This window comes from Larus michahellis, chromosome 3, assembly GCF_964199755.1.
Source record: "Larus michahellis chromosome 3, bLarMic1.1, whole genome shotgun sequence".
In the NCBI taxonomy this organism is placed as follows: Eukaryota; Metazoa; Chordata; class Aves; order Charadriiformes; family Laridae; genus Larus; species Larus michahellis.
The window spans coordinates 97,815,964-97,843,836 of NC_133898.1; the positions used below are offsets into that span (position 1 = coordinate 97,815,964).

The 27,873-nt window shown below is 41.2% G+C and overlaps 1 protein-coding gene across 3 annotated transcripts in view; it reads right to left on the bottom strand.

Moving 5' to 3' along the window:
- Window positions 1–27,873, bottom strand: part of KCNQ5 (potassium voltage-gated channel subfamily Q member 5) — a 303,061-nt gene that overhangs the window by 56,652 nt on the left and 218,536 nt on the right. For all 3 annotated transcript variants that reach the window (XM_074581371.1, XM_074581370.1, XM_074581369.1), the window contains exon 3: window positions 15,302–15,428. In XM_074581371.1, coding sequence (XP_074437472.1) covers window positions 15,302–15,428 — 127 coding nt within the window. The remainder of the gene's footprint in view (window positions 1–15,301; window positions 15,429–27,873) is intronic.

Here is a 27,873-nt window from a genome sequence, read left to right on the forward strand (position 1 = left end):
GAACAGTAGCCTTTTTGCACAGTTCAGTAACGTATTTGGCATTGGTGTATTTTATGTTCCTGTGGGTTAGCTAAAAAAAAAAAAAAAGAAAAGAAAAAGACATTCATAGAGTTTAAGGCTTATGAACACCCTAATAGAGGGGTATTCAGAGAGGGAAATAATTGTATCATTATTCCTTCAGCACTTGTTGAGAAAGGTCATAGAATGGAAAAGGTCATTTCATCATAACTGGCTGCAAAAAATGCTTTTAGCTTCAAACAAGGGATTAACCACTTCCCTCTACCGGTTCAAGAGGGCAAATAATAAAACTCATGATTAGAGCATGCTGCAACAGTTAATTTGAAAAGAGGCAAATTGTAATGTTTTTACCAGGTGTCAGTTCCTTTGCTCTGCGAATAGTCCCCTTGCTATGAAATCAGTGAGATATTTTACATAGTTATGGCAGCAAAATTTGGTCTAATATGGGCTGAACTTCCAGTGACCTTGCGTAAGTATTTACCCCAGACACCAAGAATTTTAAATATTTTTCTCTTTAAAATGTCCAGAATATTAACTTAACTTTTTAAAAAGGATTAAACCTGTAATTAAATCTTTGAATATGATCAATGTTACCATACTTAGAAAGACAATGGGCATTTTGTAAATTTTCTCATTGGAAGACGCAGAATCATTTATTGATGAAGTACAATTCAATTCAGCATGTTCAAGATTGTCAGAATCTACAAACTGGATTTTTAGAGACTACTCTGGAGAGATACGGTCTTTTGAGGTCACCTGAATTCACCCCCTGAAATAGGATGCGCTCAAGCATTATTCTCTGCCTATAAAAAGGCAGTTTAATGTCATCCATTGAATTATATCACCTGAACATCTCGAGCGTAATCTGGGAGAGGCAGGAAGCTGAGTTCTGCACCTCCCACAAAAAGCTGAGTAGATTTACAGCAACAAGGCCTGAACAATAACAATAAGCCTAAACAACAACATTAACAAAAAAACCCCAAGCAGCATGAACTAATCTGAGTTGTGCATATACTTAAAATAACGGTGCTCAGGATCTTGAGTCCTGGCAAAATTTGCTTTCAGCTATGCCTGAGTATAGCTTTTCTTTCTGGTCAGGGATCGGATCTCTCTGCTCAGATGCCAGACAGGTTATGATTAATCGTCACCTACTAGTAAAAGTAATTGGCAGGATATCTTCAGGAAATTCTTGGGATGGATGACGCTGTTTGATTTTTGCAGATGTTGTTGTCACTCCAGCCAAAAGGTCTTTGCGCTTTCAAATATATAACGCTCTCCGGATGGAAACCATCATAATTGTCATTACAGGCACAACGAGCTGGTGATTTCGCTTCCTTTTGTAATCTTTTTTCAAGACGCAAAACAACTTGGTATTTTTAGAAGTAGGAAAGTGAAGTAGTTTTGCGTATCAAGATAATTTGCAGAGATAAACACAGATGAGTGTGAAAATTGACTTTTATTGCTATTGAAAAACAGGAAGATAGGGATGTATGGCAGTGGCACATAGAAGAGAAAGTTATTCAAAAATATGTAAGACTGTCTAGGCACTGAAGCAGAATTAAAAAAAATCAGAGGTTACTATTTCTACTCTACTATTTTTTTTTTCTTCTAATAATGGAAAACGGCTACATTAGGCACTGACATCAATTGCAAGTAGTCCTCTAAAACTGATCTGTGCATAGAAACTTGAATTTTTCTTACTCATCAGCTAAGCAATACTCAGTGAAGAGTCAAAAGAGATGAATGATCTTGAATTCTTCTGTCTATAGTTTTCATTTGCAATGTAGCGGAATCATCTGAGTAAGCAAAATATTTCAATGTGAAATGAAAGTGAGCTCCTGGAAATACAGACATCTTCTTTCTAGGACACACATTATTTTTACATAGCCAAAGTGGGTCTATTTAGAAAAGCAACTCACCAACATGTAAAGCTAACTTTCCTGGCAAAGAGAAAATGCTAAGAATTAAAATTATTTAAGATAAAATAAGTACAAATTTAAAACGTGCATATAAAATAACACATACCATTATTTACATGGTATATAAACCTGATATAATATGTAATAATGAATTAACACATAATATAAAATACATATGTATTTATGCTATAAAACCACCACTGTATGGTGCTTAGTTGCCAGTCGGCGTTAAACCACGACACAATATAATGTAAAATAGATTATGTTTCACGTGTTTTCAGTGCCGTGGAAAATAAAGTCTCCATTAAACTGCGAGCGTGCTTTAGGGGGTGAATTAAAGGGTTTTATAACTGCAAACACTGTGAGGATTACCTCATCAGGAGCATCATGTCCTGATGATGAAACTCCAGGTTTGCTGGGAGCCCCTGGAGGCCGGTGCTGGGGACGAGGTCAGTTTTGTAGAGCAGCTGTGTGCAAATGGGGCTGTACCCCATGGCACGTCACTGGTGAGTCCATCCATGCATGGGCAGGCTACATCGAACCCCATTGCAGGCGCAAGACATGGGACCTCACCCTGGCACCTAGAGGTGTCACCGCACCCCAGCACGGGTCCCAGCCTGATGTCTACCTGAGCCAGGGTGAGAGCATCCACTTGGCTGAGGCTGGCCGAGTCCACTTGGCCGAGTAACTGATGAAACGCGATATGGTGGCAGCTCAGCTTACTCCTCCCTGGCACATCAAACAGGATGAGTAAGCGTGTAAATCCCTGCCACCGACCCCCAGCGCGCACGCATACACACACACACACACACTTTATACGTTGAGGAGGAGAACTATCCCATGTTTTGTCTATCTATGAATACTCCAAGAAGCACCAGGAAATCCCTTTCTTCACTGGCACTTCAGTATGCCTTCGCTACACCTTGAGTAAAGCTCTTTACCATACAACGCAATCATATGTCGCCCCCAAACACAATGAAACAAAACTGGAAACAAGTCAAAGACACTTGTTAGTAAAGCTAATCAAATACAACAAATTTGGACCCAGTAGGTCAAACAATTTTTGAAAAAGGAAAACACGGAATATTTTCGAAAGGTCAATATTGGACATTTTTTAGATGTGAAAACTAAATATTCCCTTATGAAACTCCTGAATGAGGAAGATGGGTCAGATTTTTGTTTTGTCATTTTTTAATCAAGGTTTATAATTAGATCCTAATTTCATCCCCAACACTGGATCAACCGATGTTATTACTATGCCAGTGTATTAAAAGTGCATTGTTCCTGTGTGAAAGTAGCACACTTTCAGGCCATAATGACAAATAGATCAAAATAATGTCATTTTACCTTTTGTTGTAGATAGTCAAAATATTTCTCCGTGGGCTGAGAATCACAATAGCTCGACAAATACTAAATTTTAAATTGTAGTTATGGTTACCGTTTTTGATTCAGTCCTGATAAGAATAACAACATTAATGGGAACATTTCACCTGTCTTTGTACTGTTAGCAATTAAAGTTCACGGCCCTGCTGAGTACACACTCTTTCTATGGACTGAATAAGTCCTCAGCAAACATCTTTATATTATTAACAGCTGGCTCAATAAATCTTAAAAATCTAAGGGCCTCCTGCAAGCTAAGATTAAGTTCAATTGCAAGCCTTTCATGGATGTATACTTTATTAGCTTTTTCCAATAACTGATCTTTAACATTATTAATATGTACCTGCCAGAAGGAATAAAGCACTATTTATTCAGTAGGGGGTTTATTTGGCTTTAAGACAGGCTGACAGAAACGTCGTTTAAAACCGTATCTTTGACCCAGTGTTCACCATCCCAATTTGTGTCCAACCAAAGAAAGAAACCATCAGTAACACATGCAGATCCTTCCCATAAATCTTCATATTTTCTGCCCGGTAACTTACAAGCCCTGGGAAAAAAGGGTTTGCTACTCACTTTACTATGTTTGAGGCTTTTTCCTGGATGATAGTAGACCTTAGTGAAAAAGCCTGTTGTTGTGGAGAGAAAAAAAACCTGAAAACTTCTGGAGGGAAAGGCAGCAGGATGCACAGCCAGACACATACACACACATCTGATGAATAAAGAGGCTCATTAGGTCAGACCGTAAGAAAACCACAAAGTCATCAGCAAGAAAAAACCAAAATAACTACAGGCATGGCAAGACTTGTGTATGGAGGAAGGGTTGAATAATTTAGGAGTGGTTAGTCAGAAGACAAATATGAGATGGCAGATAGAGGTATGCAAACTAGTGGAAGACTAGAAGGTCTGTTGGATGCCTCCTATTTACCCTTCCTTATAAAAGTGAGATCAAAAGACAATTTAAATCTGATAATAAGTAATACAGCATGCAATTAACTTGTAAAATTCATTGCCACGGGATATAAAGGAATAACCATGGAAAATTAAAGACAAGATTGGATGCTTCTCCCTGAATTGTTGGAATTAGATTTTTCAGGGGATCCAAATTCCTGTGTGAGTCAGTCACTGATTACCCAATGTCCGAATAAAAATATTGTGTGATTGGCTATTTGGGCTACAGGTATTAACACCTTTTTAAGAGATATCTGGCATTAGTCAGCATGTGGAAAGACACCAAATGGGGCTCCTAGGTGATCCAGCCCAACAGGAGAAGCAGTGCTATCTCTGTGCCGGGTCCTTGTAACCACACAGGTAGGAATCTAGAGGCAGGAGCCTGCACTTTCATGGCCTTTTCAATCATACTCTAAAACCTCAGGGAGGGCCAGGCGGGCAGGGTGTCTGGAAGCATCTGTCTTAACACATTCCCAGGTTGTGCATAAAGTGAAGGCGATGGCAGCGGTATGGGAGTAGAAAGGCCAAAAAAACGTGCGAACAGAAAAACGTGAGGGTGAAAGTGGACAGGCCAAACCTGAGAAGTAAAGGTGCTGAAAAGAGCAGGGGAGAGATGAGCATGTCTCTGAGGGAGAGGAAAAGTCTGTTCGTAGGTGAGGAGGGAAGAGACAGAATTAATAATCTGCTCTCAAATTCACAGGGTGGGGGGGAACAGGAGGTAACCAGTTTCTAGCTGAGTTATCTAATGCAAGTTTTGAAGGCAGGAAGATGGGTCCTTCAGTGTTGACTGAAAGCGATGAATTCCCACCTTAAGTTTTCTGAGCCATCCTCTGGAGGCATATACCTCTCCCTGCTGCCTAAAAGCAGAACTTGCATTCCTAACCCACACACCTGTTTTGGATGTCTGCGCAGTCAGTGTGAATGCCTCCTGGGACTCCTCTGTTTCTGGAAATACAGGGTTTACTCAGATGATATGGAACCGGAGATTTCCAGTTACTTTTTACCCTCAGCTGCTATCCCACCTGCAATTTGTGTGTGGGTAGCCTAAGAGGGACTACTATGCCAACAAGAAGCTTTATATGTTTTGGAGAACACTAGTGTGGAGCACATTGCAGCCAACCTTGAGACTTCCTGGTGTGGGAGATGTGAAGAAAGAAATAGAAGCTCTGTTCAGCGCTTGTCCGAGAGGGGAAAACACCATAATATGGTAGCCCTCTCACAAACCCAAGAGAAGGCAATCCCAAAAATGAGATCCTAAATACAGTAGACCATGCCACTCTGTGTGACAACCTCTCCGCTCTACATCCTGGTAGTTTCATCTGAAATGAAGCAGTCCCCACCCTGGTGGTCTCACGAGCAGGTCGAGCTGGCGAAGGGGAGCCCTGGGGACGAAAAGACCCTGCCTTCGCCTTGGCTGCTCCCAAGATGGTCACATGCACATGTTGGGGCACCAGGACCGGGTGGCACGAGGGTGGAAGCAAACAGCTGAAGCTGCGTCTTTCTGTGACATGGACAGCTTAGGCCAGACCCAAATAAGCATTTACACCATTTTGGAGCTTACACTGGTTGATGTAAAATAGATCTGGTGGACATCTTCCTTAGATCTGTTATTGACAGCAATATCATCTGTCATTGGAAAGGTCAAATCCTCACTGTCGAGAGTTACCAGCACAAGTTTAAAGGTAAAAAAATGTTATTTTTCTTTAAGAGGAGACTAAAGGTTATGTGAGCCTGGTGCTTTAGTGCTAGGGGCGGGAAGAGAAGGGAGGAAATTAAAATGTGCAGAACATGCCCAACTTGCCTTCTAGAAATATGCAAATATTTCTACTTAGCCGTATTAAACTGGAGATATAAATACTATAACTCTGTTACACAAATGTCAAATCCTTTCTAATTGCTGTGTTTAACACAGCAGCTGTAAAAAGGAGGAATTAAAAAACTGTACTTCCTCTTCTTGTACACAAGTCTTTTGCTAAAGTAGCAGTTGGAGTGTAACCATTCGAGGCACGATCATAAAAATAGAGATTTTCTGCAATTCCCACTGGACTACTCTGCCCATCAGTCACTTTAGCAGTGCTGGTGGCAGCACACAGTTCCCTGAAGGGATGTAAAAGAATGGAAACATCTGTGGAAACTGAATTTCTTCAAGCTTTGTGATCACTAATAAGCTTGTTGCAAGGCTGGATGAAGACACCTGGCAATCAATTTGACTATACTGAACATAACAGTTGGCCAAAGCTTGTGTTTTAAACTGTCAGCATTGCCAGTTAACAAATTAAAGCTGAGCAGACACCAGAAAACCGCGTTGGAAGAAAACAACACTATCAAAAGCAACTGAAAATGCCTATTTTTCTAAATGACAATACAGCCAAGCAAAATGAAACCACTGTTTTTAACTGACTGCACCTATGACCCTTTTCCTGGAGAAATCTCTCGCATGCAGAATGACCTGAACAGAAATAAACTAGTCTTCAGCAAAGACAGAAATAAAGTTATAAAATTAAACAGGCATAAGACTAATAATTATAAACTAAAAGCACCAAAAATGGAAAGACACACATCAAATATAAGATAGCAGCATGTTGCTTGCTGTCATAGGCCACAGGGTGAATGTAAAAGGAATGAAGTGATCTGTGCACAAGGATTAGTAAAAGTGTAATTATTACAGAAAAATGTGAATGAGGTAATTGCTCACAATACAAGACCTAGGGCGATCTACCTGATCTACCTGATCACCCTAGCGACTTGGCATTAGGAAGCATTTCTTTACTGAGAGGGCGGTCAAACACTGGACTGGGCTTCCTAGAGAGGCAGGCAATGCCCCAAGCCTGTCAGTGTTTAAGAGGCATTTGGACGATGCCCTTAATAACATGCATTAGCTTGGTCAGCCCCAAAGTGGTCAGGCAGTTGGACTAGATGATCGTTGTAGGCACCTTCCAACTGAAATTATTCTATTCTATTCTATTCTATTCTATTCTATTCTATTCTATTCTATTCTATTCTATTCTATTCTATTCTATTCTATCCCATTCCATCCCATCCCATCCCATCCCATCCCATCCCATCCCATCCTATCCCATCCTACTCTTTCTCACTACATTTCCCATATTTGCTTGCAAAACCATTCTAGACAGATTCCTGCAGTATATGCCAAGCCAATAACTCCGCTTAGACCTCTTCAAATACCTTCATTTGGGCTCACAGGTGTGAGGCTGGGACACCACGAGAGAAAGCGCGATTTGATTGACTAACACTGGGAAGAGTAGTTAATCATGGCTCACATAGTCAAACTGACAGTTGTCTGATGTACCACACTGAAGCATTAACATTGACATTTAAGTTAACATGCTGCCAAAGCACCCCTAAGTAAGTATAGGCATGTTTTTAGTAAAATAGAAGACCCACTGAAACTGGCTTTGGAAATAAAGTGGTACCACAAGCTATGGGTATTGCATCCCGTGAGAGGCTGCACGCATGCCAAGGATAGAATAACAGGCAGTCGCAGAAGTCCAAAATAGCAAACACCTAGTCTAATAGGATGCTATTTTGGACCAATATGGAAATGTTCCTAAACAATTCAGATTTCTGCCTGGAGAGCATAATTTGCTGCTGCAAAAGCAAAACCTGCACAGCCACCGATCCGGCAATTCCTCTCACAGAGGAGCTATGGGAAAGAGCTGGCGATGATCTGAGGTGGGAGTTACAACGAATGTCACACACTGAAGCAGCTGATCTGCAGCGCAACATCTAGAAAAAAGCCAAGAAAGCTGAGTATTTCCTTGCATATCAATTAGGCTCTGACATGTTAGTCACTTACTTCATTAAAAATATCACTTTTTTTAGATGCTAGGAATGATAAAATTTGAAAAACAAACCAACTATTTTACTGCTTTTGAGACTCCAGATGCTGAGGTAGGCAGATAAGTGAATGCGGCACAATCCTGTCTACTTCTAATTTCCACACCGGTGCTTACAGTAGCAATTACTTAATTTTGGATTGTAGAATTTACATGTATGTATGGAAATTTGAGCAACTATCTTGCCTATGGATATGATGGGAATTCAGCATAGTAAGGCAGGATATGACCATCTCAACTCAAATAAAGACAGGTAGTGAAAAGAAAGGTATTTCTGTAACTCTTTTCATATAGAGGGCATCTCTGGTAGCAATGAGTTTAAAGGCAGTCTCTAAAAAATGTGAGCAAAATTGAACATACCAAGTCTAAAACCAGAAAATGCTGACTGCTTCTTGGTCTGTCAGTTGTTTACCTCCTTCTTACTGTACATTTCCAAGTCACTCAAACCTTGTGGCTCATAAGCAGCACTGGAAATTCTAGAGTATACATCTGTAATATTTCACAATATATAGTATTTTATAATGCAGAATTTGATAATATTAAAAAATATCATATATGTACTTTCTGACATTCAAATATGAGAGATCATCAATCATTTGAAAGACTCCATAAACCACTTACAGATTCTGAGTGCGCATGAACAGAGCACCTCCTTATTTCTAAATAATTTAACTGTGACATTCAACTTCAGGAGACTTTCCTAACAAAAGTGAACTGAATTAGCAGTCACTAAACATATTAGTGCAGGTACTCAGTTACATCAGTCTTATTCGGAATGGACATAACTACCTCATGCTTGGGAAAATAACATCAATAGCCTTCTAAGAAAGTAATTCTAATATCACAAATAAATTCTTTTTTAGTAAAAGGTCTCTGGCTTTTAACAGGCTTTCTATCACAAACCTGTCTTGATTCTCTGATTCTTCACGTCCCAGTGCTCTAACCTATTTCATCCATGTCTATTTAACAATGACTGATTATTCTTTGGATGAACAAACTCAAAGTTTCTCACGTAGCAGATAACTACAATTAATACCAGGTGACGGGGTAAATCAGCTTCTCTCTCTGGGCAAATTATTTATTGATGTTTGGATAGTTTCAATGGCTCTGAGAGATCGTGATTTTCCTCCCAAAGCAAGAATTTAACCATACTTTATCCAGAAACAGTATTATTGGCTATTCTGCATGTCTGGGGGAGAGAGTGCTTCTAATTTTCATGATAAAGAAATAAAGATCCAGATTGAATATAAAATGCCTTTCCTCAAGAAAAAGGAATTGGCTTGTTTCCATGAATTACTTTGACTTCCATTAATCTCTATTTTTCAATGGAAAATAATTTCATCAGAAATCTTACGCTGGCCTTGCTGACCTCCTTTATCACCAGATACCTCAGCAGATGCAGAGGATGCAAAAAAAGCTCAGCCCTCAGATCCAAACCTCGAACTCCAAGCCTCATGAACTGTGACACTACCCACAGCTGCCCAGCGGTAAGGAATTTGTCAGACACCTCACTCAGGTTGCCCAATTCATGGTCTGCACTCCTCTAATCAAGATAACATGGTAGTGACACTAGTGTAAGATCAAAAAGCATGCCAATCAACAAATCATAGAATCATAGAATCATAGAATCTTCATGGTTGGAAAGGACCTTTGAGATCATCGAGTCCGACCATACACACACACACAAAAAAAAACCAAACCAAAAAAATCCCCAAACAACCTACAATCTCTGCCACTAGAGCATGCCCTGAAGTGCCACATCTAGACGTTTCTTAAACACCCCTAGGGATGGTGACTCAACCACCTCCCTGGGCAGGCTGTTCCAGTGCCTGACCACTCTTTCAGTAAAGTAATTCCTAATATCTAATCTAAACCTCCCCTGCCACAACTTCAGACCATTTCCTCTGGTCCTGTCATTATTCACTTGGGAGAAGAGGCCAACACCCACCTCTCTCCAACCTCCTTTCAGGTAGTTGTAGAGGGCAATGAGGTCTCCCCTCAGCCTCCTCTTCTCCAAGCTAACCATGCCCAGCTCCCTCAGCCTCTCCTCATATGACCTGGTCTCCAGACCCCTCACCAGCCTGGTAGCTCTCCTCTGGACACGCTCCAGCACTTCAATGTCCCTCTTGTACAGAGGGGCCCAGAACTGAACACAGTACTCAAGGTGGGGCCTCACCAGTGCCGAGTACAGAGGCACGATCACTTCCCTAGTCCTGCTGGCCACACTGTTCCTGATACAGGCCAGAATGCTGTTGGCCTTCTTGGCCACGTGGGCACACTGCTGGCTCATGTTAAGCTGGCCGGCCACCAGCACCCCCAGGTCCTTTTCTGCTGGGCTGCTGAACTCTTTACAACATACAGGAAAGAAATTTCAACAGGAACTGCATCATACCAAACTAGCAGATTTCTTTTGAATAGCAGACACACAACTTCTAGGAAGAGAAGACCAGAGCTTGATGCCTTTACTCATAGCAAACAGTACCTTTCTCAGCAAGGGGGGCAGTACCCAGCAAAAGTAAATGGGAAAGAATAGGGCCCATAGATGATATTGAGAAGACATTATTTTTCCTACACTTTTCTAAAAACTGCACTGCCAGGATTGTCAAACACAAAGATGTGCCACTAAATATTGGTTTTAAAAACCTACAGAATTTGGAATTGATTTAGCCTAAAGAGCACCTCTGTTCATTGCACATAATTATGGCCGCTGAAATTATCTGATGAACTTTCAATTTCCAATCTTAATACTACTACTACTGTTACTTTCTGGAATGAAGTGGGCAGCATGTTCCTGAGATGAGTTCAAGTCAGGGTGGCAGGAGACCCACACATGGAATTTGCTCCTCCTGGAACTTGGTGTTGCCAGGATTTATAATGAGATGTGATGTGAGTTGTGTCTCCTTGGTCAAGTATATACTATAATTACAGACCATTGCTGGGTTATTTAGAGTTCAAATTATACTGGAAAGGGGCTATTTAAATTGTTTATCAGGAGCAGCAGATTTACTATCTGTCTGTATTTAAACTATATAATGTGTCTAAATACCAAGGTGACAGACACACTATGTATCATTACATAAATATATTGAATTAATTCAAATTAAAAGTTCAGCAGATCTTGTAGCACACTAGATATGTATTTGTTTATAAAGGTTTGACAAAAGTGCCATATGATGGTTCATTACCACTCTAATTAATGAAAAATGGATCCACTAATACGCAACAGCCGCTGCTATCACTTAATGCTCTGAAACAAGGTTTGCCAGCCATGAAGTTTCAGAGCCTGATTACAGATAATGGACTTTAGCTTCCTGTTGGGAATTTGTTCATTCTGCAGCCTCATCAGAATTCGAACCTGTGACATTTCCATCATGCTGTAGCTTGACTAGAGGTAAAATAGAAGCAGCTGTAGGGAAACTGCTAAGGGACTAACTGAAACACATGAAATCTTTCGCTGGGCTGGACCACTGGGAAGTCTAGTTACCCTGGAGAAATGCTATATGCTCCCTGTCTGGCTTTACAGGGAGGGGATGCCTTACTTTCTTCCTAATTAGGAGACATCCTCTTTTATAGCAGGGATCTTTGGGGAGCATGGCTTCCCCTAAGACATGGGAAGACACAGATTTTCCCTTGGGCATTGTAGCCCCTGGCACCCAGGGGCAGCAGTTAGGAGATGTGATGCCTTGATTTCTACACGTCTGCACAGCATAAACGCAGCAACATTGCTCTACAGTGCCAACAGCCAAGCTCCAGACTGATATACCAGAGAAATTTAGGATTTGCAGAAGCAAGTACCTCTTTACATTAAGTACCTGGGATGGTATGTTGGTGTGCCCTTTACAGTATGTACATGAGCTCATACACAACCAGAGAAAATGAGGGATGGCAGGTAACTCCCAATACAGAACAAAATAAAAACCAAGGCTTAATACTACACTGTTATTCCCATTTTCACAGACATAAACAAGGGTACAAAACTGTCAAATAATTTGATCGATATCGTTACTAACCCGGTAGCACACAGAGTTGCTTGATGAACTAATTTGTCAGGGTAGTAACATTGTAGGCACACTAATGTAAGCCCAGAGCTTTGGCCCTGAATAATTTTTTGCTGGTTATTAGGTTATTAATGGAAAAAAATAAGGGCTGTCTGAATGTGACCCTTAAGGCAATCCTCAAATTTATTATTTCTAGCTCTTAGGCCTTTCCAATATGTGATTTGTGTTTGATCACAAAAATAATCAGAGAACAGATCTGCTGAAGACACATAGCAAATTTAATTAATAGTAAACAGACTAAGTCTGCTAAAATATTATTGTTCCAGTGTAACAATAAGCAGAAAGAATAACTGAATGGATGAGTAAGTAAATAATTAAACAAACACATGAAAAGTAATAGGCCGGAAATGGCCATGTGCTTTTAAGGAGACCTCAGCACTGAGTTCACAGAGTTCCAGCTGAAGCCATCCCTGCTCCGGGCTGAACAAGCCCAGGTCCCTCAGCCTCTCCTCGCAGGGCAAATGCTCCAGCCCCAGTCATCTTGGTGGCCTTCACTAAACTCACTCCAGCTTATTGACGTCTTTCATATATGGTGTTGGAAGGGGCATATGGGCTGCAGTACCTTAGATATGGACTGATGAGTGCCAGGTAAAGGGAGATAATCACGTGTCTTCATCTACTGATGGTGCTCTAGCTAATACAGCCTGTCGGCCTTTGCTGCTAGGGCACATTTTGCCGTGACTGCAAAGTTGAGGTGCCAGGCAAGTAGTTACCTTACGTAGCAAGAGCTGCAAGATGACTTGCTAAAGGTTCTTCCTGTAAAGATCAAATCTGTAGAGATGCTGAACATCTGAAACTCCTCTGCTAACAGATGCTAAAGTCCAGAAGTTGACAAAACTCAATCATCAGCAGAAGAGAGACACAGAATAATTAATGGCAAGAAATTCAAGCTACTGATTTAGTTTCCAGCAGCTGCGCTAGTGGCTGTATAGTGTTTTGCAGAACAAAGTTCCCTTTTCATCCAATGATCCACCTTAGGAAGACATCCACAAGCAAAAGACTGTTGGCTACTAATTAATTCTCCTAGCAAGTGATGCAGCTGCAAGAGGAACAGAGAAGATGCTTTTAAGGGTACAGATAGCCTACGTGAACCTATGCACAACAAGGTGAGCACATGAACTCCAAAGAAAGGAAGAAAAAACACAATCAAGTGAAGTAAAACCCAATGCTCGCTGAGACCTGTGCCAGGAGACCTGCCTGAACTATTTCACAAAGAGCAGGAGGGGAGCTACAAGCTGTTTAAAGAAAAGGGGGAAAATCTACATCAGTCGCCCTGTGATAACATGCAGAGTTTTGGACAAGGAACAACCCCTCCATTCACTTTTGCTGGGAATTAACACCTCAGACTGAAGTTAGTCACTGGCAGAAAATTTGCCAGTTGAATGGAGACAGAAAAAGGAGGAGAGACAAAAGCTGAATCAAACAAACTGCTAGTGTTCCCACACAATGGCATTTGGGAGAGCAGCAAATCACTCTGAGACGTCAAATGCTTCTGGTAAGCTCAAATTCTTTAAGGATTTGTATGTTTCTAGTAAGTTCTAAATGGCTGAAGAAGGTTAATTTTAATAAATTGACAGTCTGGTGTTTTCTTATGACTGTGTGCTGACAAAACCAAAACCTGACTACTGCAAAGTTTCAGGTGCACCACAAAATCTTGTAGTAACGGTAAGTCTGTTTAAGGAGAGTAGCCGTGTTTGTTGATGGCAGAGAAAGTGAATGTCTGAATTTCTAGCTATCCCTTGACAGGTGGCTGCTAAAGGCTGGGAAGATTTCTGAATTTTCTTTCCTCTTTCCTTTCAGCCAGGCATGGGAACCGCAGGGTGGGTGTGTGACCTGGCGCCGGATGGGGTTGGGTGAGGCACCTGCCCCCCTCCCCTGCTGCCTGACCAAAACAAGTCCCCATCCCCATACATCTTCCGCTGCCGCAGTGTCACACAACGGCATAGATGGGGGGGTGATTCCTTCTGAGGGGGAGACAGTCCGCGATGCCTTTCCACCTACTCGTGCACTTCATTGCAGGAATTCCTCAGTGGGAGAAGGGGTGGATTTACCAGGGAATGAGGCAGAAGGCAAAAGCTTGCTTTACACGTTAGCTCTAACCAGTGCGCCAGTCTGCTATGCCACGGGACACTGCATAACTTTTTTTAGACCAGGATTGCACTCGTCTACGTGGCAATATTGTTATTCACTGTTACACTGAGACCTGTGTGTGTAACTACTATAAGCGTGTGACTCTGTTGTGCCAGCTGCTGTATAGAAGCATGGGAAAATATGCTTCCTGCCCCAATCAATCTTTAAGTTAATTTAAGATACAGCAGATAAAATTAAAGGCTGGAGAGAGGAAGGAGGCTGAGAAAGAAGTTAGGATGTTGATATCCTGAAGTTCCACAGATGTCCTGCAAAAAGCATTTGCTCCAAACCTTCAGAAAAATAAGACATTATTAATTTGGTTAGCCATCCTTGATTGCTGCCTTTATTGTGAAGCAGTTTTCCTGCACGTTCTTTTTAAAAATAGGGCTTTGACTGGTTGTGGGCCTATTCACCATCCTCAGAGAGAATTTCTAGAGCAAAGAAGGGGAGGAAGAGTCTCTTGAAACAGTTGTAGAAGTATGCTATAGCCTATGCCAGAGTCATTGGCAGAGCAGATATCTGGAGAGCAGCAATGCAGGAAGAAGCAATGTTGTCAGAAGACATCTCTAGGCAGGTTTTCAAACTTATTGCAATGTATACATGTGTGGTCATAGAGGTGAAATAAGCAGAACAGGATCTGTACACATATGTTCATGGTATGTATGCATGTATATACAAGATGTTTAATATTCATCCCCATTAAATGAATACAGCTCCCATGATTTTCAAGGAGGTAAACTCTGAGTCGCTCATTCTTCCAATATACATTCCAGCTGTACGACATCCATAGGAAGATGTCTCTTGGAGAACGTAAGAAACATGGGCTGACTGGTATTTAGGGACTTTGTGATTTTATATCTAGAAAAGCCTTGTGCAGATGACAGGTGACACGCAGCTACTCTGGATTTCCACCTGATTACTGTAGTAGAAGTAAAACAGAACGAGGAGCGTATATTTTTATCTTAAAATAAACTAGAGCTGGGACACTCACCTATTACACAGAATGGTTTCCTTGCAAAGCGCAGTCTTCCTTGCCATCCTCGGTATCGACAACAGCATCCAGCAGACCAGATACGAATAATAAATTCCAAACCAAAGACAACAATCATGACAAATTCCTAGAAATGGAAAATAAGAAAAATGCCTGTTACAGAAAACCAACACTGAAGCATCAGGAAATTTATGACCACTGTGCGTGTCTACCAGTTTACCGTGAGCACCTGAAGATCACAAACCAAACTTGGGACCTTGTTCCCCAGGATGGTTGCGCATCTACACGCAAAACACTGTCTCAAGAGCTTCCTGGTGAAGGGTCCAAATCTAACCTGAATAACACCAAATGTCTGCTAAGATTGCCTACTAACTATGATACGCTGAAGGACTGAATCATACTAAAAAAATACCAAAGCAAAATATTCAATGAATTTGGACATTGAGGATGAGACGACACGTAACTTAGACAGCTAGTGAAGCACACATATTATATATGTACATTTAGGAAATCAATTTGTTCCCAGAAGTAGATTAAGATACATGCAAGTGTAATTACATACAATGGGTATGTAATTGTTTGTAAGACAGTAAATGAACATTTACTCTAGGCATAACTGTCCCTGGACAACTTGTGAATGAAAACATTTAAAAATCTTGCCTTGTTTGTCTGGTTTGCTTCCCTTTCACATTGGAACCTTTAAGACTGTCCATTTCGATAGCATCAACCTGTATTTATGCAATTTTTACTGGTAGAAAATGTTCAATACAACAGTGAGGTCAGCAGAGTTGCAGCAATAGAGCTTGGAGCGCAATTCAGCTCCATACCTTACGGAAATCTGAATCCCTATAATATGCAGTGATACAGTATATACACATTGGTATGGAATTATAAACTTAATTTAGATACTCTTCTGGAATGCCATAATAAAGTTATGTGTTTTGAAGTGATAAAATAAAAATTTGTGTGTTAACCGAAAGACGGAGAAAAGTACTTGAAGGACCTTCTTAAGCAGTTCATCAAGAAGAGGATGAAAGTTGTATTTTATTTGGCAGCTGAATGTACTTCCACATCCAGGAGAAAGCTGTTCCTTGTCAGCCAATTAATTTGTTATTCCTACAGGATGAGGACTAGTATGGTACTGGTAAGAAAGCACTGCAAATGAATTAAATAGAGGAATATTTGCAAGTGTAAGTTTGATCCAGTACTTACTTTTTCCCAATAAAAATTTTGCATGTTTTTAGACTGTGAGACCCTACAACTTTGCAAGCCAACAAGGTTGTAAATATCACATATGTCAACTCAGGCATTAATTTACCTGAATAAGTGGCATTATTAATATTGTGTCATGTAACGGTGTTTTACTAGCTTATGATTACTGGCAGTACATTGAAACATTGTGAATTTAATTTGCTTTTGCTTTCATAGAACAATTGGACAATGTAGTATTCCTTCCAAAAACATGTGAGCTTGTATAACTATATCACATTGAAAGAGTTTTTAGAATCTTTTTCAGTGTCTTCATTTCCAGTTTTGGAAATCCCATACTGAATTTCTAAATCACAAAAGCAGAATGAGATCCCTCTGCTAAAACTCAGCTAAAGAAAATGTCACTTTTTTTGGTTAGAAAAGAACACATGGAAAAATGACTGATTGTTTAAGTTTTTCTTTTTACTCATTCTACTACAAGACACTTCAACTTAATTTCATGGACAGAGTTATTGCACAACTTCAGAACGGATTATGTGCAAAATTGAAAAAGTGCTCCATATAGTAACAATAATTCTTAATAGTTGGCTACCATGGGGTACATTTCCTTGTAGGAAATTCTGAGCAGGACAAGAAAAAAATGGACAAGAAGCCAACTGGAAAAAAAGGAAGAATATGTATTTTAGTGATTTCACTACCACTTTTATAGTGGTAGTTAAATCTTGAATTGTCAGATCTAGTTTACATGTTGTTAGAGGACGTCTCTGAATTTATGGGGGTGGATGGCAGGCGTCCAGGCCATTTGACATCTGATTCTCCTGACGAAGTTTCTTCTTTGGGGCAGGGGTAAGAGATACCAAAGGAGAGGAGGCCAGCAAAGCATAAAACATTCTTTGCTTCCAGTAAAATCTTTTACTTGTTAAAGTCTAATCACATTTCATTTGACTAAAGTTTCTCATTTCCCTGGAAAACGTACTGTGTGTACGGATGCATGAGAAACACCTCCTGCTTTGTAAGTACGCTGAAATTGTCACAGGCATCTTACAAGATCTGATCCACACGTGCAGGAGTGTGTCCTCTATCGTACTCTAGACCCCAGCAGGGCCTCCAATGGAGAACTGGCAAGAACAGAAAGTACTTCATATTCTGGAAGGACTAGCCTACAGCTTCAATTCAGTTAAATTAGTATCACAAAACTGCTGGTAGAAGTTGAAAAGAGGTAATTTTTTTGGTAGTTTAATAGTCTGGTTCCTATTAGTGCTATGCAGTTTTGTATTCATCATCTGTACTAGCATCAGCAACCACTATTTGCTATGCCTGCTCAGTTACACAAAGATGAAAGAAGTCGTTGTGTGATAAAAGCGTGTGTTTGAGAGTCTCTTCTACTACATGGTGCGCTCGTGTCAGAGGCAGAAATCCTATTTGTCTCCACACACACACACACACAAACACATATACATGTACTACAAAGATAAACTTCATGGAGATATATCTATTCTGAGAGAGAAAAAAAGGAAAAGGATGTTTTCTCAATTTTTTTTTTTTGGAGGGCAGAGTAAAAGTATGATTTTTCTTGGAGAAACAATGCGACATATCTTTGTTCATTCCTTGAGAAATGTAGTTACCATTTCTAGCAACGTTAGGAATTTATGCATTAGTGAATTTATGCATCTCTCAAAATTAACTGAAGTTTCTACTACTTAAGTAAATTTTAACAACAGCTGCTACAGCTATAGTGACTGAGCTCAAATACAGTAAATATGTCTCTGTACACTGGAAGGCTAAAAGAACTGCTGATTTTAAAAATACGGTGTATGATTTTCCTCCACGCATAGCAAATTTCTGGAGGTTTTAGAATGCAGTATAAGCTTTAATAACAGAAAAGACACTGAATAAAGTGGAGATGGGGTTTCACACTTATTTTTGCACTTTCTGAAATAGTGATGTTTAAAAATGATCCCTATATCCTGGTCACTCCTACTTCCTCAAAGAACAACTGATTTTGAAGGGAATACATATCATCACGAATAAAGTTAAAAGGAAAAGGATTTTCCTAGAAAATGTGAATGCGTTGAAACAGAAACGCCTCATAGTAGTACATATGACAGTTTTGTTGTATTTTGGATTGGCCCAGGTTGACGCCAGAGAGAAACAAAGAATCCCACCCCACTGTGGAAAAAGTAATGTTTTAGTAATCGGTGTGCTCAGTCACAGTGTAAAGTCAAATCTCTGTCAAGGTTAATGCAGGCCAGGGAACGACATTATTTTTTCCTATGGCAGCTGCACGGTCACGAGGTTCTTGGTTTTCCATGGACAAAAATTGTAAGGATGCATCCCAAACAAGATCGGGATATTTTTTTAAATTTCATTTGGAACGGCTTATTACAAAATTAAGCATAAATCTAGGCCTTTAAATCACTTGGTTTTAGTTCCTTAGCAATTGAAACAGAAAATCAGGCCGTAATTGGAAAAGCATGTGACAGAATAAATCATTAGACCTCATACGATTTGTATAGGCTTGCTGTAGAAATTATGCATTCCAAGTATCTCTGTCCTATATATATTACGATGGAACCTCATTAATTTTGGATTACTTATAGAAATTAATAACAACATTTACATCAGAATGGGCAAATTCTGCACTGTTGATAAATTTGTACTCCTTCAAAATTCAGCAACACTGAATTTGAACTGATGAGCAAGTTTTTATTTATTGGACACCTAACCCTTCCCTTCCTAGGTAGAGCAGGGATGCCCTGGCCTTCGCTGTTTCTTCCTTTTCCCCTATTTTATCATAGAATCATACAGTGGTTTGGGTTGAAAGGAACCTTAAAGACCATCTAGTTACAACCCCCTGCCATGGCCAGGGACACCTCCCACTAGACCAGGCTGCTCAAAGCCCCATCCAGCCTGGCCTTGAACACTTCCAGGGATGGGGCACCCACAACCTCCCTGGGCAACCTGTTCCAGTGTCTCACCACCCTCACAGTAAAGAATTTCTTTCTAGAATCCAATATAAATCTAGCCTCCTTCAGTTTGAAAGCATTACTCCTTGTCCTATCATTACACTCCCTGATAAAGAGTCCCTCCCCATCCTTCCTGTAAGCCCCCTAAGGATCTTATTATCCTTTTTCAGTCACAGCTGCATCTGGCCTTGCACCACGGTTATGACAATCTGTAACTTTTTTTGATGTTTAAGCTCACGGTTAGCCCCCCCCAGTAACTGCTGTGGCAGATGCATCAGTGGTTCGGACAGTGGAAAGTCTTTCTTCCTTCTCAAAGCACAGTTCATCCAGACTGATGCCATTCTGAAATGCTTCTGCATACGCAGCTCGAGTTGTCTCAGGGAACTATACATATGCAAGGTAAGCAAGGCTGAAACACATGGGCTTAAAATATTCATTTCCTTTTGGCATAAGGAGCGCAGGCGCCAGTGTGCTCCTGAAGCTTTCTACATCTGCAGGTGCCTTGGTTCCTCTGCCACTGGAACAACGAGAGTCACACAAATGGCAGGAAAAGAAAATAAGAGGTCATCCTAAGCAAGGTTTCTATTAACAGACAGTCCCGGAGGACTCTAATGAACAGCATTGATAACTAATTAAGCATACTTTGTACAATCCAGCTATGATGAGCACTTTTTCCCCCCCTTTTTTTCTCTATCTAATTAGGATACAAGTGATGATTTGTTGAAATTGTCTCCATTAATATGCTTCTCAGGTAGTTTTTAATGATAAGGATTTCCCTAAGCATAACATTATAACAGCAAAAACCTGTTTTTATCATAGCTTTCTTGTTCATTAACATAACTGCTTATTAAAACTTCAAATAATTTGCTGCTGCAGAAATCAGGTGCCTTGGTTGTAGACCATCATTTCTGGGAATTAGAATCATTTTCGAGATGAGAAAAGGACCAAAGTTGAGCGCGCTCTGCTGTTCTTTTAGGACACTCCCGGTTATTTTGCAACGCGTAAATGAGCTGACGGTTGGATATGAGAAATCCACCCACAAGACAATGCTCTGCTGTTATTTTAATTATACTTCTTGTATGGAAATTGTGTTGTTAAGTATTCTGAAGGCTAACTAAGTAGGACAACAGAGCTGCAGACTGATGTAAGGAGCTGCTGCCTTGAGCTCATAGGAAAACTGGTCTACAAGCAACATTGTCAGAAGCCCGGGAAATGAACCCGGGAAGAAACCAAATTAATCCCCTGAAATAAGCTTTAATAAGGCCACAAGTGCTTCCCTCTTGCAGACAACATCTCTGCGGTGTAGCTGCACTGCAGATGATCATCTGGTGTAAATCAGCACAGACTCTCTACACCAGCACAACAGCAGGACTAGGAAGAGCAATGTCATCTAATAGAGCTTGGGAAGTGCCCTCTCTTCCCTAAAAGCTCATAAACAAGGAAGTCCAGTGTTTCCAAATCAGTCGGAAAAGAGGGAGAATAAACATGTTCTCATGCTTTGATTTATGGCTGAGTGGTTTAAGAAAGTCACCAGCTGCTAAAATCTCTTTATGGTGACACATCATGATGAGTTGATACTATTCAACTAGCAATGCTTTATTATCTATCGTCAAAGAGGATGAGATTGTTTTCTCATTCAATTAAAGCAAGAACATAACACCTCAAAACTTCTGCATCCCTCTCTCAAGCAAAAAAAGCCCCTCTACTGATTCAAAGTAATGAGCACCAGAGTTGGGCTCTACACTTTAAACAGATACGATATGAGGGGAAGCACAACACTGGTCTCTCTCAGAAAAACCTGAAAAAGGTTTAAGCTTTAAATAGTTGTGATGCAGAGGCTGGTGGAGGACTAGTCACACTTCTGTTGCCAGTTGCCAGATTAAAATCAGCAGATATGAATATGTGCGTGCTTTATTGTTCACAATAATAGTATAATTTGAATGCACATTTGTATTATTCCTGATTCCGCATTAGAAGGATAGATCTTTGATCTAAACAGCTATGAAGTATATCTACATGTGCATATATACGCTTAAGGAACTAATGCTTTAATTCTTTCCAACTGCAGTTTAACAGTGGGAGAGGCGGCCGTAAATCTGAAAACATAACCCAGAATAGACCCTATTAGTGGCTATAAATCACAACCAGAGCCTTCAGTTCAGTTCCCAGTGCAATACACAATAAGCATGAAATTAAATTTATGCACCTTTTTGTCATTTATCAGTTTTATAATGAATGTGATACTTTTACTACACTTGCTTTTCCAAATTATGATTAAGATTTCCCATGTTGATTCTACGCTAATAGAGGATTATTGAGAAATCAGTTCTGAGCCTTTTAATCTAATACACAGCTACAAGTCTATTGATATAATATTAAAATCCCAGTGATATGCTTAGTTTTAATTAGCCACATGTTATATAGGACTTCTGCTATCCAACTCCCTTTAAGCTTTTTGTCTTTATTACTTGAAATGGCACCTACCCGTCATGTTTCTTTATTCACTTACACCAGAAAAAAGCCCAGAATTTTTATGTCAAGTAAACCCAGTTTTGAATCAGCCAGTAAAAGCACGCACCAGAATTAGGTAGCTGCCATTTAATTATGTTTTTCATCATCTCTTATAGATTTACCATATCAGACCCCATACACAATTCCTAGCATTGAAACTGCGCTAATCTTCCTCAGCATCCACGAAGGAAGGACAGATGCCCTTCTGCCTCCCCAGAGCAGCAGACTCACGTCATACCACCACCAGGGACAGGCTGTTGAGGACCTGCTGGTGCCACAGGAATGAATGGCACACGGATGCACTGGGCAGCTGTGCTCCTGGCCACTGGCCATCAGGGTTACCGGGATTACCATGTCAGTACACGCGTGGGCAAACGCATCCCACAGCTCCTTTTGGCTTTTCGATTTCGGTGGATGTGGTTCTTCTAGGAAGACCACTGAAAACCCTTTTTCAAATTGGGAAAATGGCAATGGTAAATGTTGGCTTCACCACCCATCGTGTCTATCCTGCTCTTCCCCAGGTAGAGCATCACCCTTAAATATGGCTCTTTTCATTCCTTCCCATTTACGCTCACTGCTTTGCACCAGATCATTTGTTTATGCGTCAGGTACAACTACACTTTTGAGAGAATTCCTGAAAGAAGACAATAGCCATAAAACTCACACTAGAATAATCTTCTACTTCCCAAATATTTTTGTATCCTGCTTTGTGCCTGTTCACATTTTCTTTCTCTGTACTGAGATATCAGCAGTAAATGGTCTCATTTTGGCTTTAAAATTACCCGCATATTGAAAACAATGAAGCTCTGTACAGCTGTACCCAGGCCTTTGCATTTCCTTTGTGATTTCTTCACGCATTTTTTTCTGCTGTAGTCACGTTTCTGATGTCACATGTTACAGGCAGACGTTCAAGCACATGTCTCTGTAGCAACCCAGCTCCCAAATCTTCCTTTTGAAATGTTTGTGAGAATTTGATATCTTTTGCTGTGTCCAAAAGAAATGTGGAATGGCTGCCAGAGCCAGTGCAGACTCTGAAACCTTTTATGCTCTGGCATCCATGTTAATTTTGTATTGATGCAAGGGGGTTAGGCTAATTGTTACGGCTGAACACATGTATGCGAATTAACTGATAACATTTGACATGCTGTACAGCAGAGTGGGATGGGATAGTTATTCTTTTATTCTTTGGTCTTAGCATGTTTGGTGCTGCTAACTCCTAGAGACTCTGCAAATGATAGTTGCTGTGTTCTTTTCAAAGTGATTTCTTCTTGCAGTTTCCCAGTTCACAAAGCTCATTAACGGAGCTTCCCTAGGAGTACATCAGTGCATGTTTTGACCACTGGGAGACCTACGGGTAAGGCACTTTCCCCGGACTACCAAAGTCCTGCTTATGCATTCAGTTTCTTGAAGATATTAACTTCCATCACTAGGAAACTTTCTAGCCTGGTGCGGCCCTTGGACTATTACCCATTGCTGCTCTTCCTTGTGGGTGGCGATGAAACTGCAATGCATAGTCCAAGGGCAATCAAAGGAGACTTCAGGGCCTTGGGACAGTTGGTAAGGGAATGTGGAGCACAGTTTTTTTATTTTGTCTCTCCTTACAGTTGCGGGCAGTGACACTGGAAGAAACAGACGGGCCCAGTCTGTAATACACGGTTCTGTGGCTGGTGTCACCAACACAATTTTTGTTTTTTCAATAATGGGATGGCCTACATGGCCCCAGGCTTGCTGGCATCAGATGGGGTTCACCTTTCTCAAAGGGGGAAGAGGATTTTTGCTCATGAGCTAATGGGGCTCATCAGCAGAGCTTTAAACTAGGCTTGAGGGGAAATAATATCAGGCTCTCCCGTGACATGCTGTGGTATGACACACCAAGGTTAGAGGGATGGGGTGCTAGTGAGGGCCCTGAGCCTGTTGCTCTGAGACATGCTGGCTACACTGCAGCACACTTGAAGTCTTATGGAGATAAGCCAAGGGCTCCTGAGGTAATAGGAGCCAAGAGGGAAACACCAATGAAATACCTCAAAGGAATTAAGGGATGTTCCATTAAAAAGGTGACACGGTCGACAGCACAGTTGAAGTGCCTCTACACCAATGCACTCAGCATGGGCAACAAACAGGAGGAGTTGGAAGCCACCATGCAGCAGGAAACCTTTGATATAGTTGCCATTACTGAAACTTGGTGGGACGAATCCCATGACTGGACTGCGGCTGATGATGGCCAGAGGCTGTTCAGAAGGCATAGGCAAGGAAGGAGAGGTGGTGGGGTAGCCCTGTATGTTACGGACTGTTTCGATTGTTCAGAGCTTAATGATGGTGATGAGAGGGCTGAGTGTTGATGGGTAAGAATCAGGGGGAAGGCCAATAAGGCAGATATCATGGTGGGAGTCTGTTATAGACCACCCAACCAGGATGAAGAGATGGATGAAATATTCTATAAGCAGCTGGGAAGAGTCTCACGATTGCTAGCCCTTGTCCTCGTGGGGAACTTCAGTTTACCATATGTCTGGAAATACAATACAGCAGAGAGGAAACAGTCTAGGAGGTTCCTGGAGTGTGTGGAAGATAATTTCCTGACACAGCTGGTAAGTGAGTCAACTAGGGAAGGTGCCATGCTGGGCCTGTTGTTTGTAAACAGAGAAGGACTTGTGGGTGATGTGATGTTTGGGCATAGTGACCACAAAATAATAGAGTTTTTGATTCTTGAAGAAATAAGGAGAGGGGTCAGCAGAACCTTGGACTTCCAGAGGGCAGACTTTGACCTGTTTAGGACACTGGTTGACAAAGTCCCTTGGGAGGCAGTCCTGAAAGGCAAAGGAATCCAGGAAGGCTGAACATTCTTCAAGAAAGAAATCCTAAAGGTGCGTGAGCGGGCAGTCCCCGTGTGCTGAAAGATGAGCTGGTGGGGAGGAAGACTGGCCTGAGTGAACAGAGCCCTCTGGCAAGGGGAACAAAGAGTTTATGACCTTTGTAAGAAAGGGCAGGCAACTCAGGAGGACTACAAGGATGCTGTGAGGTTATGCAGGGAGAAAATTAGAAGGGCCAAAGCCCAACTAGAACTTAATCTGGCTACTGCCATAAAAGACAGTAAAAAATGTTTCTATAAATACATTAGCAACAAAAGGATGGCTAAGGAGAATCTTCATCCTATATTGGATGCAGAGGGAAACATAATGACAGAGGATGAGGAAAAGGTTGAGGCATTTAATGACTTTTTTGCCTCAGTCTTTAGTAGTAAGACCAGTTGTTCCCCGGGTACCCAGCCCCCTGAGCTGGAAGACAGGGACGGAGAGCAGAATGAAGCCCCATAATCCACAGGGAAATGGTTAGTGACCTGCTACACCACTTAGACATACACAAGCCTATGGGGCCGGATGGGATCCATGCAAAGGTACTGAGGGAGCTAGCAGAAGTGCTTACCAAGCCACTTTCAATCATTTATCAGCAGTCCTGTCTGACCAGGGAGATCTCAGTTGACTGGAGGTTAGCAAATGTGATGCCCATCTACAAGAAGGGCCAGAAGGAGGATCCAGGGAATTACAGGCCTGTCAGTCTGACCTTGGTACCAGGGAAGGTTATGGAGCAGATCACCTTGAGTGCCACCACACCGCATGTACAGGACAACCAGGTGATCAGGCCCAGTCATCGTGGGTTTACGAAAGGCAGGTCCTGGTTGACTAACCTAATCTCCTTCTATGACAAGGTGATCCACTTAGAGGATGACGGAAAGGCTGTGGTTGTTATCTACTTAGACTTTAGTAAAGCCTTTGACACCATTTCCCACAGCATTCTCCTGGAGAAACCGGCTGCTCATGGCTTGCATGGGACATGGGTTTTTCACTCGCTGGGTGAAAAACTGGCTGGATGGTCAGACCCAAAGAGTTGTGGTGAATGGAGTTAAATCCAGGCAGCAGCCTGTCACAAGTGGTGTTCCCCAGGGCTCAGTATTGGGGCTGGTTCTGTTTAATATCTTTATCAACGACCTGGACGAGGGGATCGAGTAAGCTTGCAGACAACACTAAGTTGGGTGGGAGTGTTGATCTACTTGAGGGTAGGAAGGCTTTGCAGAGGGATCTGGACAGGCTGGATCGATGGGACGAGGCCAATGATATGAGGTTCAACAAGGCCAAGTGCCGGGTCCTGCACTTGGGTCACAACAACCCCACGCAGCGTTATGGGCTTGGGGAAGAGTGGCTGGGGAGCTGCCTGGCAGAAAAGGACCTGGGGGTGTTGGTCAACAGCCGGCTGAATATGAGCCAGCAGTGTGCCCAGGTGGCCAAGAAGGCCAACAACATCCTGGATTGTGTCAGAAATAGTGTGGCCAGCAGGAGTAGGCTAATGGTTGGACTTGATTATCTTAGAGATCTTTTCCAACCTAAATGATTCTATGATTCTGTGGACTTTTGTCATCTCACCAAATATTTCTGTTACTTGAACAGAAATGGTAATAATATTGTTATTCAATTCTTCCTCAGGTTGAGTGAAAATGTTGACTTAATCCCCTCTTTTCAGTCCAATCATCAGACTTTGAGAGCCAGTATATCAAATCTTGTGTTTTACAAATTATGCCATTTGCTGAATGCTTGGCAGCTTTTCCTACTGTCTTTTTTCAAGGCTTATGGAATTTTTGTCTCTTGGAAAAAGAAAAGAACGAACCCCTTCCACATCCTCTCAAAAACATACATATATCTTTGTGAGACATTCATTTCCTGTGATCATATCTACATATGGTGCAACCAGCCAGTTCCTGTCTGGTTCAGATTTGATACCAAAGTTGTAATCCTGCCCATGACATACACTCTTTCCTTAGGCACTCCATGGAAGCCTATAAGTTTAAGACAACCAGTACTTATTTTGCAAATTCATCTTTGTAGCTCACCCACAGTTCATAGTCAGGGCTGGACTTAGCTTTGGTGTGTGTCTGTACATTTACTATCACCCACACTTTATAAAGTCTCTTTGGATTTGTGTATTACTATAGGTATGTCTGCTCCAGATCCTTACAGGTATTTTTGATATTTGTCCGTATTTTGATACTTATTTGTTTGACTTCACAGTTTTTATACTGAATCTTGAGAACAGATTTCTTCTCTCACTTGAGGAAAGTTCACATTTTGACCGTAGCAAGCACATCTTTGCTTGCTTTGTCACATCTGTGCAAAGTGACTGAGTGGATTATGGTTTCTGTATGTTACTCAGGTGGTGGGTGTTCCCTAGGTTTTCAAACAGCTTTCATATAACTGATGTTCTGTCTTTTTCAGCATTCTTTTCCTTTTGTAGTTTAGTGTTTTGTAGACTTCTTCCTTACATATTATTTATAACCATGTACTTTGGCTTTCCTCTGGAGACATATTCTGCATTTCCATTTGGCAAATCAAGATTTTCCTAACAAGGGTCAGGTCTGAATTTCTGATAGAGAGTTTGATATCTATCCATTTCCACTGTTGCAATCTAAACTGTTTGTTGCCTGTTTTAAGGCAGTAGGTCTTGCTCTCCATATAACAAGTTTGGATCCTTATCAAACTCTGGCGTGAAGCCAATAAAATTCAATACTGCAGAGTCTAGCACAAACTATTACAAAACTACAGCTATGGAAAATGCTACACATGACTTGGAAGTGGTTTCCCATGCTACCTTGTTATCACTTAAACTGATAAAACAAGAAGGAAGACATGTCTTAGAAGAGCACTTGTTTTGCAAGGAGTGTTGCTCATTTGTCCTTAAAGGAGGTCAAGGGCAGATGGTTTGTTCCTTTAAAACAATGTGTTGATTAGCCTAAAAGGAGACGTGCTTTTCCCTCCTCAAAGAATTATATCCCTATTAATCTGAATCCTGACACACCATCACTAACATCTAATCCTCCCCATTTTCCACTCTTAGTCTCAA